At 37.1% G+C, this 16,979-nt stretch overlaps 1 protein-coding gene across 2 annotated transcripts in view; it reads left to right on the top strand.

Moving 5' to 3' along the window:
- The window catches only part of IFNG (interferon gamma), a 128,029-nt gene extending 111,648 nt beyond the window's left edge, over positions 1 to 16,381 (top strand). Inside the window, exons 1-4 of one of the 2 annotated variants that reach the window (XM_081958159.1) lie at positions 11,781 to 11,958; positions 13,359 to 13,433; positions 13,878 to 14,063; positions 16,114 to 16,381. In XM_081958159.1, the coding sequence (XP_081814285.1) occupies positions 11,845 to 11,958; positions 13,359 to 13,433; positions 13,878 to 14,063; positions 16,114 to 16,263 (525 nt within the window). In that variant the 5' untranslated portion in view covers positions 11,781 to 11,844 and the 3' untranslated portion in view covers positions 16,264 to 16,381. Of the gene's footprint in view, positions 1 to 11,780; positions 11,959 to 13,358; positions 13,434 to 13,877; positions 14,064 to 16,113 lie in introns of those variants that run through there. The other variant, XM_081958160.1, reaches the window with a different exon arrangement.
- The last annotated feature ends 598 nt before the right edge of the window (positions 16,382 to 16,979 follow it).

Below are 16,979 nucleotides of genomic sequence, written 5' to 3'. Positions count from 1 at the left end.
TTTTCAAAATTCAAAGTTCCCAAGGCTTCCAGATCACATTGTCTTAAAACCTAAAGGTTTAAATCTGAAGATCCATTTAGTTGGAGTGTGACCTCTTTGGTTTGGCTCTCCCCCTCCTCCTTCCCTTGGGGCTACGAGCACGTTTGTTTCTAGCCGCTTGTCCAAGGGGGGGGAAAATCCCCCTCCCCTCCAGCCGCACTTCTCCAAGTTAGCCAAAAGTTCCAATTAACACAACTGACAAGTTTTAGAGTTGGTGATAGGTATGAAGGGAGTCTACACCTCACCGCACCGCCGCCGCATCCTTCAGCTTTCTTTTTTTCTTCCAGACAGCCTCACAGCGAAGACACTTCAGCGCGCCTCCCCTTCGCGCTCCTCGGTGCCTGGAGCGAAGCGAGAGCCCCCCGACGGCCACCGCCGATGCAGGGGTCCTCCCGCCGCACCGCTCCTCCGGCAGAACGCCTCTCCGGGGCGTCCTGTGCCCCCCAAGGGGTGGGGAGCTCACCGGGGATGAGCGGGGCGAGCAGTCTCTGCCCGTCGCCGTCAGCCGCTGGAACCGGAACTGTCATCTAGCTTTTGATATTCAAAAAAGTAGTTATATCTAGCTTTTCTGGAGATCATTGGAAGACTAAGGAATCGAAACAGCTAATGTACCTAGCATGTGGGACTAGTGCTGGTAACAAATGGGTATCTTACCTTATATTATCTCTCTCTCTCTCTCTCTCTCTCTCTCTCTCTCTCTCTCTCTCTCTCTGTGTGTGTGTGTGTGTGGTGTAGTGTGTTTTGTTCATTTTTCCCCTAATAGGTGTCTCTATTACTCTTTGTTTTGATGATGTTGCTATAGTTATATTATGTTTCTGACTGAAGCACTATAGTAGCAATGGAAATAAATAAATATACAGACATCAGTAGTGAAAAAGACCTAAATTTAAGATGTTTGACTTCCAATACAATAAAGAAGAAGAGGTCAACCTATTTTCCAAAGCACCTCGAATGAACTTGCCTCCAGAAGTTGGGGTGCTCCAACCGTGGAGGTTTTTAAGAAAAGATTGGACAACAATTTATCTGAAATGGGATAGGGTTTCCTTCTTGAGCAGGAGGTTGGACTAGAAGACCTCCAAAGTCCCTTCCAATTCTGTTAGTCTATTATAAATGCAACTGAAGCAATTAAATGTCTCTCTTACTGTTGATAAGAGAACTGTTGCCTCATGGAGACACAATGTTCTGGTCTTGGGAATCACTCTGACAAGAAAGAATCAATCAGGGTTCAATATATTACGTAATATATTAATTAGAAAGTAAAGCTTAGAAAAACAACTTTTTCTTAGTTGGGGTATCAAAATATTTTTGTTTTTCCTGGTGAGGGCTTTACGGGGTATAGCAATTGCACAATGAGGTCGCAGGAAGGAACAGAGAGAGCTGGGAAGAAAATATTAAGGAAAAATAACCTTATTTTGCATTAAATAAAATATTAATGCTTCTATGGTTTAACATATCAATGTCATTTTCTTTTTTGAAAGAAAACCAACAAATTGTCCTAGCAAAAATGTCTGATTTGACATTGAATTTCAGTGCTGTAGCTTTGATTGGCTATGGGTGTTACAGAATAGGTTTGATGGACACCGCCATTAGCTTTCTCTTATTAGCTTAAGTTACATATATTTCTGCAGAATCTTCCTCTTTTCCCCCTTTTCTAGCACTTCAACAATATATGTAAGGAAAAATACTGTCAAAAGGGGGGGAGCAGATATTATTAGATTGTTTGAAAAAGTTATTGTATCTCCTCTAGACAATGACTACCTTCATATGTTTCATTTATAAATGTTTTAAGCATATGTAGAACAGATTTCTTGGGTTGATGTGTACCAACTTTGAACTGGGAACTTGAAAAAAAAATACTTTCACTTCTCTGGGAGTCCAGGATTTGTAAATGACAAACTCAGTAAATGAAAGTGAAAGCTGTAGTTACTGTCGCCAGGTGTCAAAGTTTGATTTCACTTTCCACTGCAAGATATTGGACCTACACAGGAAACTCCATTCATGTCATAAAATTACGGTATCATCACAAAGTGCCCCCAGACCACAATCTTAGAAACAGAAATGTATACTAATAGGGAAAAAGTGATGGGGGCAATGATTCTCTTTTGTGGCATAAAGGTATTATGTGTTAACTCATCTTCCTAATGTTAAAAATGCAATTTCTCATCCTTGTAAGCAACACACAGTGCAATCCTATATAGGTCAACTTGAGATCAAACCCTGTTGAATGCATTAAGGCTTTCTTTGGGATTACAAAGTAAATTTAGAATTGAGACATTAAAAATGTCAACATTTCAAAATAGGCGTAATATCCATGAAAATAAGAAAATGTTTGTTCCTTTCTTATACAGCTGGCTGGATCAAAAGAATGAGGCAGCTGCTTTAGGTAGCAGCTGCTGAGTGGTAGTAACTTCTTGTAGAAGAGAAGGCCATGTGCCCCTTCCCCTCAAATGGAACTGGATATCATAACTTTGCAGAGATATTAGCTTCCTTTTGCTTCCAGTGCTAAACTGTCTTGGGATGGCTCTTTGCATGGTCTTATCATATCATTTATTCATTCCCTGTTCCAAGCACACTTGTTACATCAATAGTAACATTACATATTACTGAAAAACCTTTAACAAATCAAACAAAAATGCTGATAAAGTGACTACATAAACCTTTTATAGGAAATAGATGAGTATGTTACACAGGGCCGGATTTTCCTATAGGCTAACTAGGCTTCGGCCTAGGGCCTCAAGATCAAGAGGGGCCTTTTATTTTTATTTATTATCCATGCCACATTTTTTATAAAGGTTAGTACCATTTACAACATGGTTCATTTAATATATTGATATATATCACAGTAATGATGTATTTTATTATCTCTCATGTAATTTACAAACATAAAAATGGGAGGTGAAAGGGCCCCATAAGTGGAATAGCCTAGGGCCTCTTTTCATCTAAATCCGGCCCTGATGTTACACATCCTACATTTGTTTTGCATCTTAGTTGTTGTCTATGCAAAACATCAACAGATATAATTCCTCATGCTTATTGATTTGTTTATTCAGGCATTATAGGGAGAAGGGAGAGGAAAAAGAAAGAATTTGTCTTAATAAAAAACACTTATGTACGGTGTTTAAAAAATAGAGGAGATTCCTGTGGGTGCTCTATAGTTTTAAACTCCCCTGAAATTCATACCTACTTCCAGAGTATCTTCTGCACATGATGGAAGTGTTCTCCTTTTATGCAAACTGGTTACATGGCAGTTTCTATTAAAATAGCAAATGGGGAGGATCATTATCATTCACATACTACATCGTTATTTGATTTACAACTTGATATACTATGACACATAATATAGATGCATAATTAAATATTAATATACCTTTCTTTCTGTGAGTGTCTGTATGTGTATTTAAGAGTGTGTTTGCATAATTGCATTTGCTGGAGATTTCCATATTCCAAAGCATTGAGGACTGATTTTTCAGTCCCTCTTTTGTTGACTAAAGACTTCAGTTTTAGTACTAATGGATGTGGTTACATTTCTTTTCAAAGGCAAAGCTTTCTATGCCACATGTATCTTGCTTCCTGTAGCAAGCTTTTTTTTTTACCCTATGAGAAACACTCTTAAAACCCCATCCTTTCTTGTGGCTACAAAAAGTGTCATAGAACACTAAGGTATTTCATTGAAAACCATCTTGCTATCTTATCATATGGAAATTACAAATTGCTGACAAATTGTCAGAGAGATTCTTATGACAAGCTTCAAGAATATCCAATTGAAATTTCAGCATAAACCACAGAAATTCCATCCCAACTGTTTGGGCTGTTTTCCACAGTATTAATGGAACTTCAGGTTAACAAGGATTGTTCCAAATTCAACCTACAGATCATATGCAGTCCTTGAAAAGAAAGAGGAAGCCATGTCTTCCATAGGCAAGTTTGTGCCAATAACTTCGTAGGGTAATAGAGATATTGCATTATAATTAAAAGAACACATTTCCTTATAAATTACACCATTCATATTGTTGTGGCAAAAATAAAATGATAATTTACTTCTCAGACATTTTTCTTTGATCCTTCAAACCTGACAAGGGCTAGGAACAGTTCCCTCTTAATAGAATCAGAGTACTAATTATATCAAACCCCAAACTCATAGATGATTTCCCTCAATGGTTTCAGTAGAAGTTAAACAGGATGGACTCTGGGACACCACACAATGAGATCCCTTTGGTGCAATCTATCCATTCCCACAGGAACTATCCCTGAGGAAGGAGGCAAGTTAATGCAGCCCAGTGCCTCCCACTCCCAATCCTCACCGTCAGTTAAGAAGAATGTCATGGTCAACAGTATTGAGAGCTGCTGTGAGATCAAGGGGCACAAGGATGAAAGCATCGGCTCTCAACAAAGCACATTGAGAAGCACAATCAGGAGGGGCATGGCTTGATGTTGCAACAACACGACATGCAATCTTGGGGCATGTCGATATCTCTGTTCCTGGATAGTCTTTTTGGACCAAAACTGTTCTGAAGGAACAGTGATAGAGAAGAGCATGTCTGGCTGATCTCAGGGGCATTGCAAAGCCCCTGATTGATCCAGGAGAAAGCTTTTTTTGCCAGCTACAAGAGAAGCGGCTGCAGAAGGTTAGGACAAGCCTCTGAAACAGAAGCAGTACAGGAGTGGTGGTGAAATGGTGGGAAAAAGTTTTATTATTAGAGAAGGGAAAACCCAAAAGAATTGGAATTTAAAATAAAATTGAAGACAGAAGAAAATAAGCAGCGAATTTACCCTGGTTTAAGACTATCGTGTTATCTTTTCTACCTTAACTTTGTTTGTTTTCTATAGATGAACTTTTTACAAATGCCTTTTACTTTTAAGCTGGACTGGTCTTTTTTTCCTTCTTCCTCTATACTTTTTCCATTTTTTATATTCACAGATTAAAAGCTTCTTCTCTCGTAAGGCTTGGACTGAGCGTAATTTTTAAACTTTTTTTAACCTCTCTCAGAACTTGGTGTTAACAGAGAGAGGCAGAAACAGATGGATAGTTACATTTTGAGTGCTATGTACAACGTAATAATAGGCATAGTCAAATAAATGATTAATAATGATAACAAAGCATTTATATATACTAGATTGATAATATGAAATTTTATACAATACTGTAAGTGAGGATTATGGAGATGATGTTGATGTATAAAAGATAAACAATTTTATATAGAATAGAATATAAAGATATAATATCATTGGATGATTTCAGGATGATGTAATAAAATGTCATAATATAAATTTATTTTAAATTTAATATGCCTTATGTTGAAAGGATGTAATAATAGCTAGGGTTAATGGATGTTTAATAATTATATCAATTTGTATACAAGTATATTAGATTGATGATACTAATAATGGGGAAAAAACATGGAATTGAAAATTATTAAAGAATTTTATTAATGCTAAAATAATATAATGATATCACAATAAATTTTAGTTAAATGTAGTTACATTTTGAGTGCTATGTACAACATAATAATAGCTATAGTCAAATAAATGATTAATAATGATAACAAAGCATTTATATATACTAGATTGATAATATGAAATTTTATACAATACTGTAAGTGAGGATATGGAGATTATGTTGAAAAGCCTTTTTATAAAAGTTAATTTTTTTATATAGTATAGAATATAAAGATGTAATATCATTGGATGATTTCAGGATGATGTAATAAAAGGTCGTAATATAAAGTTACTCCAAATTTAATATGCCTTATGTTGAAAGGATGTAATAATAGCTAGGCTTAATGGATGTTTAATAATTATAACAATTTGTATACATGTATATTAGATTGAGGATACTAATAATGGGGGAAAAAACATTGAATCAAAAATTATTAGAGAATGTTATCAATGCTAAAATGATAGAGTGACTTAGAATAGGAGGAAGCATAATAACAATGTATACAAAGATATCTTGATTGTCAATATGTGAATTTTGATAAAATTGAAGTGATGACTATGGAAAGGATACAGAAAGACCTTGTAACCAATCGACACACTGTGTGTAGTTGGAGGCTTTTATGTTATATATGTTGTGTGTTTGTGTTTGTCTAAAAATAAAAAAATATTAAAAAGAAAAAAAGAAGCACAATCAGTGCTGTTTCCATAGTATACCCTTATTGTTGTTGTTAGTTGCGAAGTCGTGTCCAGCCCATCGTGACCCCATGGACAACGTTCCTCCAGGCCTTCCTGTCCTCTACCATCCTCTGGAGTCCATTTAAGCTCACACTGACTTCTTCAGTGACTCCATCCAGCCACCTCAGTCTTTGTCATCCTCTTCTTCTTTTGCCCTCTGCCTTTCCCAGCATTCAGCTCTACTCTAGTAAGTCCTTCCTTCTTATTAGGTGGCCAAAGTATTTGAGTTTCATATTCAGGATCTGGCCTTCTAAAGAGCAATCAGGGTTGATCTCCTCTAGGACTGACGAGTTTGATCGCCTGTTGCAGTCCAAAGGACTCGCAGGAGTCTTCTCCAGCACCATAGTTCAAAGGCCTCAATTCTTTGATGCTCAGCCTTTCTTATGGTCTAACTTTCACAGCCATACATTGTAACTGGGAAAACCGTAGCCTTGACTATACACACTTTTGTTGGCAGGGTGATGTCTCTGTTTTTTAGTATGCTGTCTAGAATCGCCATAGCTTTCCTCCCCAGGAGTAAGCAACTTTTAATTTCTTGGCTGCAGTCCCCATCTGCAGTAATCTTGGAGCCCAAGAAAATAAAATCTGTCACTATCTCCATTTCTTCCCCATCTATTTTCCAGGAATTGAGAGGGCTGGATGCCATGATCTTAGTTCTCTTAATGTTGAGTTTCAAGCCAACCTTTGCACTCTCCTTCTTCACGCACATCAGGAGGCACTTTCTGCCATTAGAGTGGTATTTCTCCTGGCAATCTTAATTCCAACTTTTGATTCATCTAGCCCTGCCTTTCTCATTATGTGCTCTCCATATAAGATAAATAGGCGGGGCAATAGTTTACAGCTTTGCCGAACTCCTTTCCCAATTTTGAACCACTCAGTGGTTCTGTGTCCAGTTCTCACTGTTGCTTCTTAACCCGCATATAGGTTTCTCAAGAGACAAATAAGATGGTACTCCCATCTTTTTAATAACTTGCCACAATTTGTTGTGATCCACACAATCAAAGGCTTTAGCATAGTCAATGAAGCAAAAGTAGATGTTTTTCTGGAACTCCCTAGCTTTCTCCATGATCCAGTGTATGTTGGGAATTTGATCTCTAGTTCCTCTGCCTTTTCAAAATCCTGCCTGTACTTCTGGTAGTTCTCAATCCACCTACTGCTGGAGCCTAGCTTGTAGGATTTTGAGCATAACTTTACTAGCATGTGAAATGAGTGCAATGGTGCAATAGTTTGAACATTTTTTGCCTTTCTTTAGAATTGGAATGTAAACTGACCTTTTCCAATCCTGTGGCACTGTTGAGTTTTCCAAATTTGCTGGCAAATTGAGTGTAGCACTTTTACTGCATCGTCTCAGCTGGAATACTGTCGCCTCCACTAGCTTTTTGTTACTCAGATTTCCTAAGGCCCATTTGACTTCACATTCTAGGATGTCTGGCTCAACGTCAGTGACCACCCCGTCGTGGTTATTAGGGACGTTAAGCTCATTCTTGTATAGTTCTTCTGTGTAATTTTGCCACCTCTTCTTAATCCTGTCTGCCTCTGTTAGGTCCCTGCCATTTTGGTGCTTTATCATGCCCATATTTGCATGAAACATTCCTTTCATATATCCAATTTTCTTGAAGAGATCTCTGGTCCTCCCTGTTCTATTGTTTTCTTCTATTTCTTTGCACTGTTCATTTAAGAAGGCATTCTTATCTCTTCTAGCTATTCTCTGGAATTCTGCATTCAATTGGGCATATCTTTCTCTTTCTCCCTTGCCTTTCACTTCCCTTCTTTCTTCAGCTATTTGCAAAGCTTCCTCAAACAGCCATTTTGCTTTCTTGCATTTCTTTTTCTTTGAGATGGTTTTAGTTGCTACCTCTTGTACAATGTTGCAAACAGGGGTGGGTTTCAGCCAGAGTTATTGCCAGTTTGCTTGTGCGTGCGGCTCGTGCGTGCGGCTCGTGCGTGCACAATGAATGCGCACTGTGTGCACATCAATGTTCCCTCTAAGCTGTGCGGCTGCACAGCTGTGCACTTGAAAAGAAAATGCCACGCAGTAGTTTCCAACTGCCGCGCAGTGTTTTTTAGCGTGATAAATCCTCGGCTCTGACAGCTGCCTTCCTCCCCCGAAACGAAACTGCCCAGCCGGGGCAAGCAATAAAGCTGAAATGACACCATTCAATTCAGGATCAAGAGGAATCGACAAGCTGGGCAGGTAAACCACCACCACCCCGCTGCCACCACCAGCAACCCCTGGCCCAGGACTCCGTTCAAGTTTGTCGCGGAGTGGCTGCGCTACCAAGCCAGTTCTGTCTTTCGGCAGACCCAGCCAATCACCGCACGAGCAACTCAAAGATGGTCATGAATAATAAGTGTCTCCCGGGCCCTCAGAGGAGCATCTTGGGGGAGACTCAGCCTCCGCAGAAGGAAATGCGCGATGGACAGGAGGAAGGCGGGGGTGGAGAGGGAATTGTGGCGGCGGCTTATGCCTCAGTTCAGATGGGCGCGTCGCATCCATTTTGCCATGTGGCCTGGCGAGCGCTGGGGCTGCTCCTGGTGGTTGCCTCCTCCTTCCCTCTGGGTAGAGCGGAGCACTTCCTGGCATCCATTTTGCCATGTGGCCTGGCGAGCGCTGGGGCTGCTCCTGGTGGTTGCCTCCTCCTTCCCTCTGGGTAGAGCGGAGCACTTCCTGGCTCAATAGTAGTAACTATGATAGAGATCTTGGAGCCCTAGTGGATAATCACTTAAATGTGAGCCAGCAGTATACTGCAGTTGCCAAAAAAGCCAACATAGTCCTAGGTTGCATTAACAGAGGGATAGAATCAAGATTATGTGAAGTGTTAATATCACTTTATAATGCGTTGGTAAGACTACACATGGAATATTGCATCCAGTTTTGATCACCATGATGTAAAAAAGATGCTGACACTCTAGAAAGAGTACAAAGAAAATCAGCAAAAATGATTAGGGAACTGGAGGCTAAAACATATAAAGAATAGTTATTGGACTTGGGTATGTCTAATTCAATGAAAAGAAATACTAGGAGTGATATGATAACTGTGTTCCGATATTGCAGGGGTTGCCACAATGAAGAAGGGGTCAATTTATTCTCCAAAGCATCTGAAGACAGGACAAGAAGAAGTGAATTGAAACTCATCAAGGAGAGAAGCAACCTAGAATTAAGGAAAATTTTACTGATAATTAGAACAATTAATCAATGAAACAACTTGCCTCCAGAAGTTGTGGTTGCTCCAACACTGGAAGTTTTGAAGAAGAGACATTGGACAACCATTTGTCTGAAATGGTATAGGATTTCCTGCTTGAGGAGAGGATTGGACTAGAAGACCTCCAACGTCCCTTCCAAGTATGTTATTCTATTATTCTGGTTAAGAAAAATAAAGATCTGCCTTCTGGAGGTATTCAGGGATATAGTTGTATTTCCATGCTTCACTCCTATTTTCTGTGTTAAGGCTGTACTTATCAATGATACAGTCTTGCCCCAAGATATAAGATACAACATAACATCAATTTTGGTGAGAATTCCTCCACCATGACGACATCATCATCATCATCATCATCATCATCATCATCATCATCATCATTATTATTATTATTATTATTATTATTATTATTATTATTATGTTAATCTTTGGTGAGATTCACAGCCTTTGGGGCTGGTTGGTAGCCTAACAGCTCAAGTCCTAACCAAGGTTAAGGTAACATCGAAGGATATAAGTTGTTCCAAGTAGGGTGGTTTTTTTGTAGAGTCAGAATGTTCAAGTCAGATAAATTTAGAATTTTTAAATAGCGAGGTAGCCCTTTAGGTATTGCTCCAAGGGCTTCAATTACAATTGGGACAACACATAATTTCTTTTTCCACAGTCGCTCAACCTCAATTTGCAAGTCCCGGTATTTTGTGATTTTTTCTTGCTGTTTATCTTCAATTCGTGCATCTCCAGGTATTGCAATGTCAATGAACCATACTTTTTTCTTTTCAACTATTGTTATGTCAGGTGTGTTGTGGGCCAAGTGCCTGTCAGTCTGGATTCTGAAGTCCCACAAGATCTTGACTTTCTCATTCTCTAAAACCTTCTCAACCTGATGGTCCCAGTGGTTTTTGCTGTACTCAAATCCAAACTTTTGGCACAATTTCCAGTGAATGATCTTAGCAATGCGGTCATGGCCTTGTAGGTAGTCAGTTTGTGAAATTTTGCTGCACCCACTGATCAAGTGGTCAACTGTCTCATCTTTCTCATTACAGGCGACATATGCTGTTGGTGGTAACATGTTGAATTTTTGCCTTCATGTAGTTTGTGGCTAAGGCTTGTTCTTGAGCTGCCAAAATAAAGCCTTCTGTCTCTTTTTTCAGTGCTCCTGATCTTAACCAGTTCCAAGTTAGCTTTTGGTCAGCATTGCCTTCAATACTTTTCAAGTATTGGCCATACATAGCTTTGCTTTCCCAATTTTCAGCTCGCTTCTCAATTACTTCTTTCTTATATTCAGCTTTTAACTTAGTTGTCTTTAAAAGGCCTCCTTTATTTACTTCCTTAATCATTGGTTGTTGTTGTTGTTGTTGTTGTTATACAATTGTATCACAGCAGCCAGTTGTTTCGCCGGATTTGGCATTGATTATTAGTCAGGCCCCACCCAGGGACCTAGGACGTCGTAACGTATTTTCGTAATATACGTGCGGATCCAAGCAGTGCAGCTTTTTGCATTTGACTGATGGTGATTTTGGCAAGTTTTAACTATTATAATTTAGTAGTAGTAGTAGTAGTAGTAGTAGTAGTAGTAGTAGTAGTAATGTACAATGACACATTATTTCTCTTACCCATCACTGAAAAGTAACATTGCAAAAACGTACTATGGAATTACATTGGGTCAGTTTCCAGGCGGGTTGTTATAGGTCTTAACAGAACCAAATGTCAACCATCTCCTTATTTCTTCATTTTATAAAAAAATATGGTAAATAAGGTATGAACCTATCAATATCTATAATTATTACATTATTTATGGAAAATAGGCTTTATTCTTCTGGTATTTTCCTTTTAAAGATAAGGGTTTATATTTACTTTAAGTAAATAACATACGGTGCACATGTATCAAACTGACCCATTAATGACATGATGTTGATTTCTTTGTACATCTGAGTGATGAAAATGCATTCTTTGAACATTATTCCTCATATCCCAATTTCCTGTCATGTACCTTCCCTGCACAGATGCTAAATCAGGTTACAGTCTAAGGGGTTTTCTTTCAAGAGGTGACCATGGGGCTTCGCAGGGAAATTTCCTTCTGCCTTTTGCTGATGCAGTCATGCTTTCGAAGGATCCTTATAGGGCTGATTGCTGGATAAGTAACATTCAACACATGAAGAGCCTTGTCATTTAAAGGAAACTCTCAAATGGTGAAATCCCACACCAGGTCTACTAATAAAAACCAAAACACCCCTTCTCTAATACCATTTCCTGAGTTGTGTTAAAACACGTAATTCTGCTTGGTTGCAAATGTTCAGTGATCGAGTATAAATATCACCACCCAGAGAGGTGAAGATCAGACTTGTAAGTAGACAGTCAAGTTAGATAGTAGATACACTACTCTGATTCTAGTTTCCAGATCTGTAGCGAAGTAGTTTTTCTACTTAGGTTAGACATAATGGCTTGGAGGATTTGTCTCTTTTTCATTCTAATGAATACCTATTCTGATGCCACTACTGGTTCCATTTTTGAACATATCAAAGATTCTATTCTGAAGTTAGAGAATGATTTTGTAAGTATGCTTTCAAACTTTCTTTTAAATGTCTGTTTTCTCCTTTCGGTTGAGTACTAGCATAGCTACAGCTATAATTTGGTGCAACTACCCACTTTGATGTAATGTGGCTTGATATAGACTTTTAATAATTTGAAAACATTGCATTTTGGTTCTTTTGAGTTTTTGGTGAATTATTTAGAACTTGCTTTTACTTCAGATTGTGTTGACAAAAGGTTTAGCAATTATAACTACTAATTCACATATACATCTCTGTTTATTTTAATACATCTGACAAAGTTATAAAATCGTATGTATGATTTTTTTCTAGGCATTCGTGGTTAGAATTTGATTATTTCAGAAAAATGGGTAGAATTGTCTACTTGTTCAATTACATAATCGGAAGTATTTCATTTTGAATGAGCAACTTCTAGAACTTTTCACTGACTAACACTAGAACATATAAGTTGGCTAATGCCTTCTCATAGTTCTATGACAAGTTAAACATCCTCATGCAAATGTATTTTTCTCAAAGCTTTCATTCAAAAAGTGTCAATTTTCTTGTTTTTTATTTATCATTATAGAAGATTCTTGAAAATGAAAGTTTAAGTGTTGAGCTTGACAGTTCATTCATATCATTCTCAACAAATTGATATCTTTACCCAAAGCAAGTTTTGGTGTTAAAATTCGGCTGAGGATGTATCACCAATTACACACAGTAATTACACACTAGTGGTACCTCTGAAGGGATATTTTCATGAAAGTACTTACTGACTCCACAGATGAAAATTCAGCCTACTTATCTTAATTTTTTAATGTTAAAAATAATACCATGTTTCAGTGCAGAAGAAGTGGTTAAGCTCTATTCTTCATTTAATGTTACAGTACTACTATATTTTAAGGCTTTCTCCTTGTCTGTGTTGTCAAAGTAGCTATAGTTGTAAATTTTGTTTAACTAGATTGAATTAATTAGTGCTGCATTTTCTTCTCTGATTCTTGGAAAATAAGTTTTCTTGGAAACTCAGAACCAATGGAATGTAATTGCTGAATCTAATGCTTACTATTTACTACTTCATGCTATTTTTAAATAATAACAATATAGCAATTTAGCATTAGTAATGCTTATGGAATACAAACTTAAAACAGCTGTATATGGTGTGATACATTATTTTGCTTATACTAATATGCTGTGCTTGGGAAGTAAAAATCATTCCATGAGTTCTTCCTACTTCTAATTTAAAAGGAAGACAACAAAGTTGACAAACGTGTGCTTATTTCTAAAACATTTCTTTCATTTTCTAAGCTGAATTTATTACTGTAGTTTTAAAAAAATGTCCTATACATAGTTTGGATTTGAACTAGAGTTTTCACAATTAATTATGTTATATTGCGGATTGAGCCATTTGTATCTTGTATTTCAGAACACCAGTCAGTCTGACATAGCTGATAATGGATCTATTTTCACACGTAGATTTTCGAGTGGACTATGGACAGAGGTAATTTCTTCCATTTGTTTGGTGGAGGGGGACACATATTTTAACTCTAATCCTGAGATGAAATATCAATTACTCCAAAACACTTGGCAATAGAAGATTTTCCCTACACGCAAAAACATGGAATATATTGTCAGCTTTATTAAATTATAAAATGCTCACATTTTTTATATAAAACTTATATGTCAAGGATGACATATAGTTGACTTTATCAACTACACTGACATGATTTTGGAGATACATCAGGACATACTCTAAGAAGTCACTACCGGTAGCCATTGTTTTGACATTGAGTTTACCAAAGATATCAGTTACAGTGTGAGCATACTTCTGGTAAAATGGAAAAAAACCACCCCAAAACCTGGACACCTTTTATTTGAATTGTTCAAATTTCTGTAACTGGAGAAATGTCACCAATATATTTCTTTTTTGCTGATTTTCCGGCAGGCCAATGAAAAAAAGATTTTACTTGCACAGATGATTTCCATGTACAGCAATATGTTGAAAAATAAAACCAAAACTCAAACTCCAGGGCATCTCAGAGAGTTAATAGAAGCCCTTGAACAATATAAAACACAACTGGGTGAAAGTTTGAAGAAAGCAAATGATATTATTGAGGTGGCAAATCTTCCGGTAAGTTTCAACAATTTCTTTTGCTTTATAATATAGGATAAAATTAAAAGAAAACTAAGAAATCAACATTATGTAGATCAACACTTCTATTGTAAAGTTATAATATTAGAATCCTGCAAGTCTGAAATGTGCCTCCTCACTCCCTCCTTTGTTTGAATTAAGGGGCTTATCTGAGACTGAAGTCATCTGACAAACAATTATTAAATAATTATTAATTATTAAGTTATTAATAAATATATTAAACAATTATTAAAGACAATTTCAGGCCTCAATGCAGTAACTGTGAAAAACAAAGATTTCCTCATGTACATCCATTTCCCGCACACGGCAATGCTTGTTAGGCTGATGGGAGGCAAGACAAATAAATCTAGATTGTTTCTTATTGGAGAATACTGATACTGTGGAGGAGTACTGAAATAACCTTGAAGAAGAAATGTGAGAGCAAGTACACAAGCAACTGCTCAGGTCTGACAAAGAGGAAGGAATGAGAAAGAAACTTTAGGATGCAGAGAGAATAGGGACTGTCCTTGAGGAACAGAAGGAAGAGCCTCTGTCAAGCAACAGTTTGATAAAAGAAACCTGACCACAGGGCAAGAATACAATGTGAGTAAATGTCTCAGATAAGCCCCTTGGCTTAGTTCATACAAAGGAAGGAGTGGGAGGGCACATTTCAGAATTGCAAGATTCTAATAATATAACTTTACAAAAGAAGTAGTATTGGTCTACATAGTGTTGATTTCTTAATCTGGTCCACCATTTCTCCACAAAATGGCAATGGAAAAAGCATCCAGAGGTTGTTAGAAAGACAGCCAATGCAAACAACAACAAAAAACCATGGTGGAAAAGTATAAAAAAATTAGACTGACTCAGATTGGCTCCCCCATGATTTGCTGAAGTATAAAACAGAAGGAATAGGTACGGAAAGGAAAGCACAGAACCCTTGCAAGATTCTGCATTATAAGAATTATCCTGCTTGGGTTCTCTTTGGTGTACTGTAAAAGGGGCAGAGAAAACTCAGTCAAGCTTTCAAAATTAATGGAAACTCTTCAAGGCCAGGCCAGGAAGCAGACATCGTAAGACTACGGAAACTGATTTAATATAGCAGGGTATAATAACAAAGTCTTGAAAACCTGTCAAAGTTTCTCCCTGCTCCCAAACGGTACCCATGTAAGGTTATTTGGAGTGTCTAATTCACCACCACTTCTCTCTTTAGGACTGACAAACATAATCTCTCTTGAAACTCTTTTTCGACGTTGTCTCTGTATTCCCTTACAGAAACAGAATAGTGGTTCTCCCAGTTATAGGTCATAAATCATAGGTCATACAAGATGAGAGTGTTGTGGATTGCAGTTCAGCAGTATAGGTCAGACTCCCAACTTTGGCAGCTTTCAGGTGTGTAGACTTCAACTTCCAGAATTTCCCAGCCAGCAATGCCACGATTGAGAAATGGTGATCAAAACAATGCATTCCCCACTCCTATTATAGCAGGAGGGGATCAAAATAATGTAGTAGTTCCTTGTCCCTTACAGAAAACCACAATTACTGGGTTATTTTGAGGGGCTTTAGGAGACATTGAGGGCATTATCTATGATATTTGGAAAACATCATTCGTTCAACATCATTCAACAAGATCTATTTTTTCCAGATTTCCTGCTTTTAAGGAGGCATTTGGGCATATATCACAGTTTTTGAAGTGTAAAAGTTATACATCATAGTTTTAATGTGTTAGTCACCTGAACTTGGTAGAAAATCATGCTATTAATTTTCAGTGATCACATTCACAACAGGCTGAAGAGGAATCTTCAAGAATTATAGGGCCTGATATTGCAAATTTCCAATTCTACATTATTGCATTAGGGCACTGGAGTTTTAAAGGTCTTCCTAGCAGAAAAAAATGTTTATTCCTTTCACTGTTTCTAGCACACATACTATTATTACTTACCACAATTTTTATTTAATAAATATATTGTACATAGCATATACAGTACATTGCTTTATTCTCATAATATTCAGCTATTATTAATGTATTACTATTTTAAATTTGAAATAGATGAATGATGTGAAAATCCAACGCAAGGCAGTAGCTGAAATGTATCGTGTCTTGTCTCAAGTGAACGTTGAAGAAATTAAAAGACTAAGGAGAAGTAGAGGACAAAATCCAAGAAAGCAGAAGAGACATATACCAAATTTCCGAGGATGATAGTCTACCTTATTTTAAGACAACCTTTTAATATATAACATTTATTTATTGGTATTTATCAGTTTAAAATGTTAAATTATTTTAAATTTATAACATTATCTAAGATTAATCTTATTACAGCCATATTTATCTTTTAATTTTTTATCAAAATTAAATCTTTAGATACCTGATGTTTTTTATGGAACACATATATGTTTAATTATTAAACTCAAAATTCTACAGTTTCCCAATGTTCTGATGATTTATTTATTGCATTTATTGGTTGTGAGGTGATAGTTTGCTCTTAATATTCAGTTGGAATTTATTTATTGAATACCCTTATGTCCATATACTATGTATGTGCCCTGGTTGTGGGGTATGGACACCAGTCTGTTGTCTTGTGATGTCATCTCTTGATTAAAGATCTCAGATTGCATGAATACATGAGTGTCATTTAGTTTTATTTGTAACATGCAGAGCAAAATGTGCTGAAACTGTTCAGAGTGTAGCATATCCTGAATGATACGATCAAACCGTATATTTCATAATAATGTAAGAATAATATATAATAGAGTAACAGAATTGGAAGGGACCTTGGAGATCTTCTAGTCCAACCCTCTGCTGAAGCAGGAAACCCTATACCATTTCAGACAAATGGTTGTCCAATCACTTATTTAAAACTTCCAGTGTCGGAGCACCCACAACTTCTGGAGGCAAGTTGTTTCAATGATTAATTG

Source organism: Natrix helvetica, assembly GCF_964273705.1.
Source record: "Natrix helvetica genome assembly, chromosome: 6".
Taxonomy (NCBI): Eukaryota; Metazoa; Chordata; class Lepidosauria; order Squamata; family Natricidae; genus Natrix; species Natrix helvetica.
Note: the sequence above shows the minus strand (reverse complement) of the source record. Positions and strands in the feature narration are given on the sequence as shown.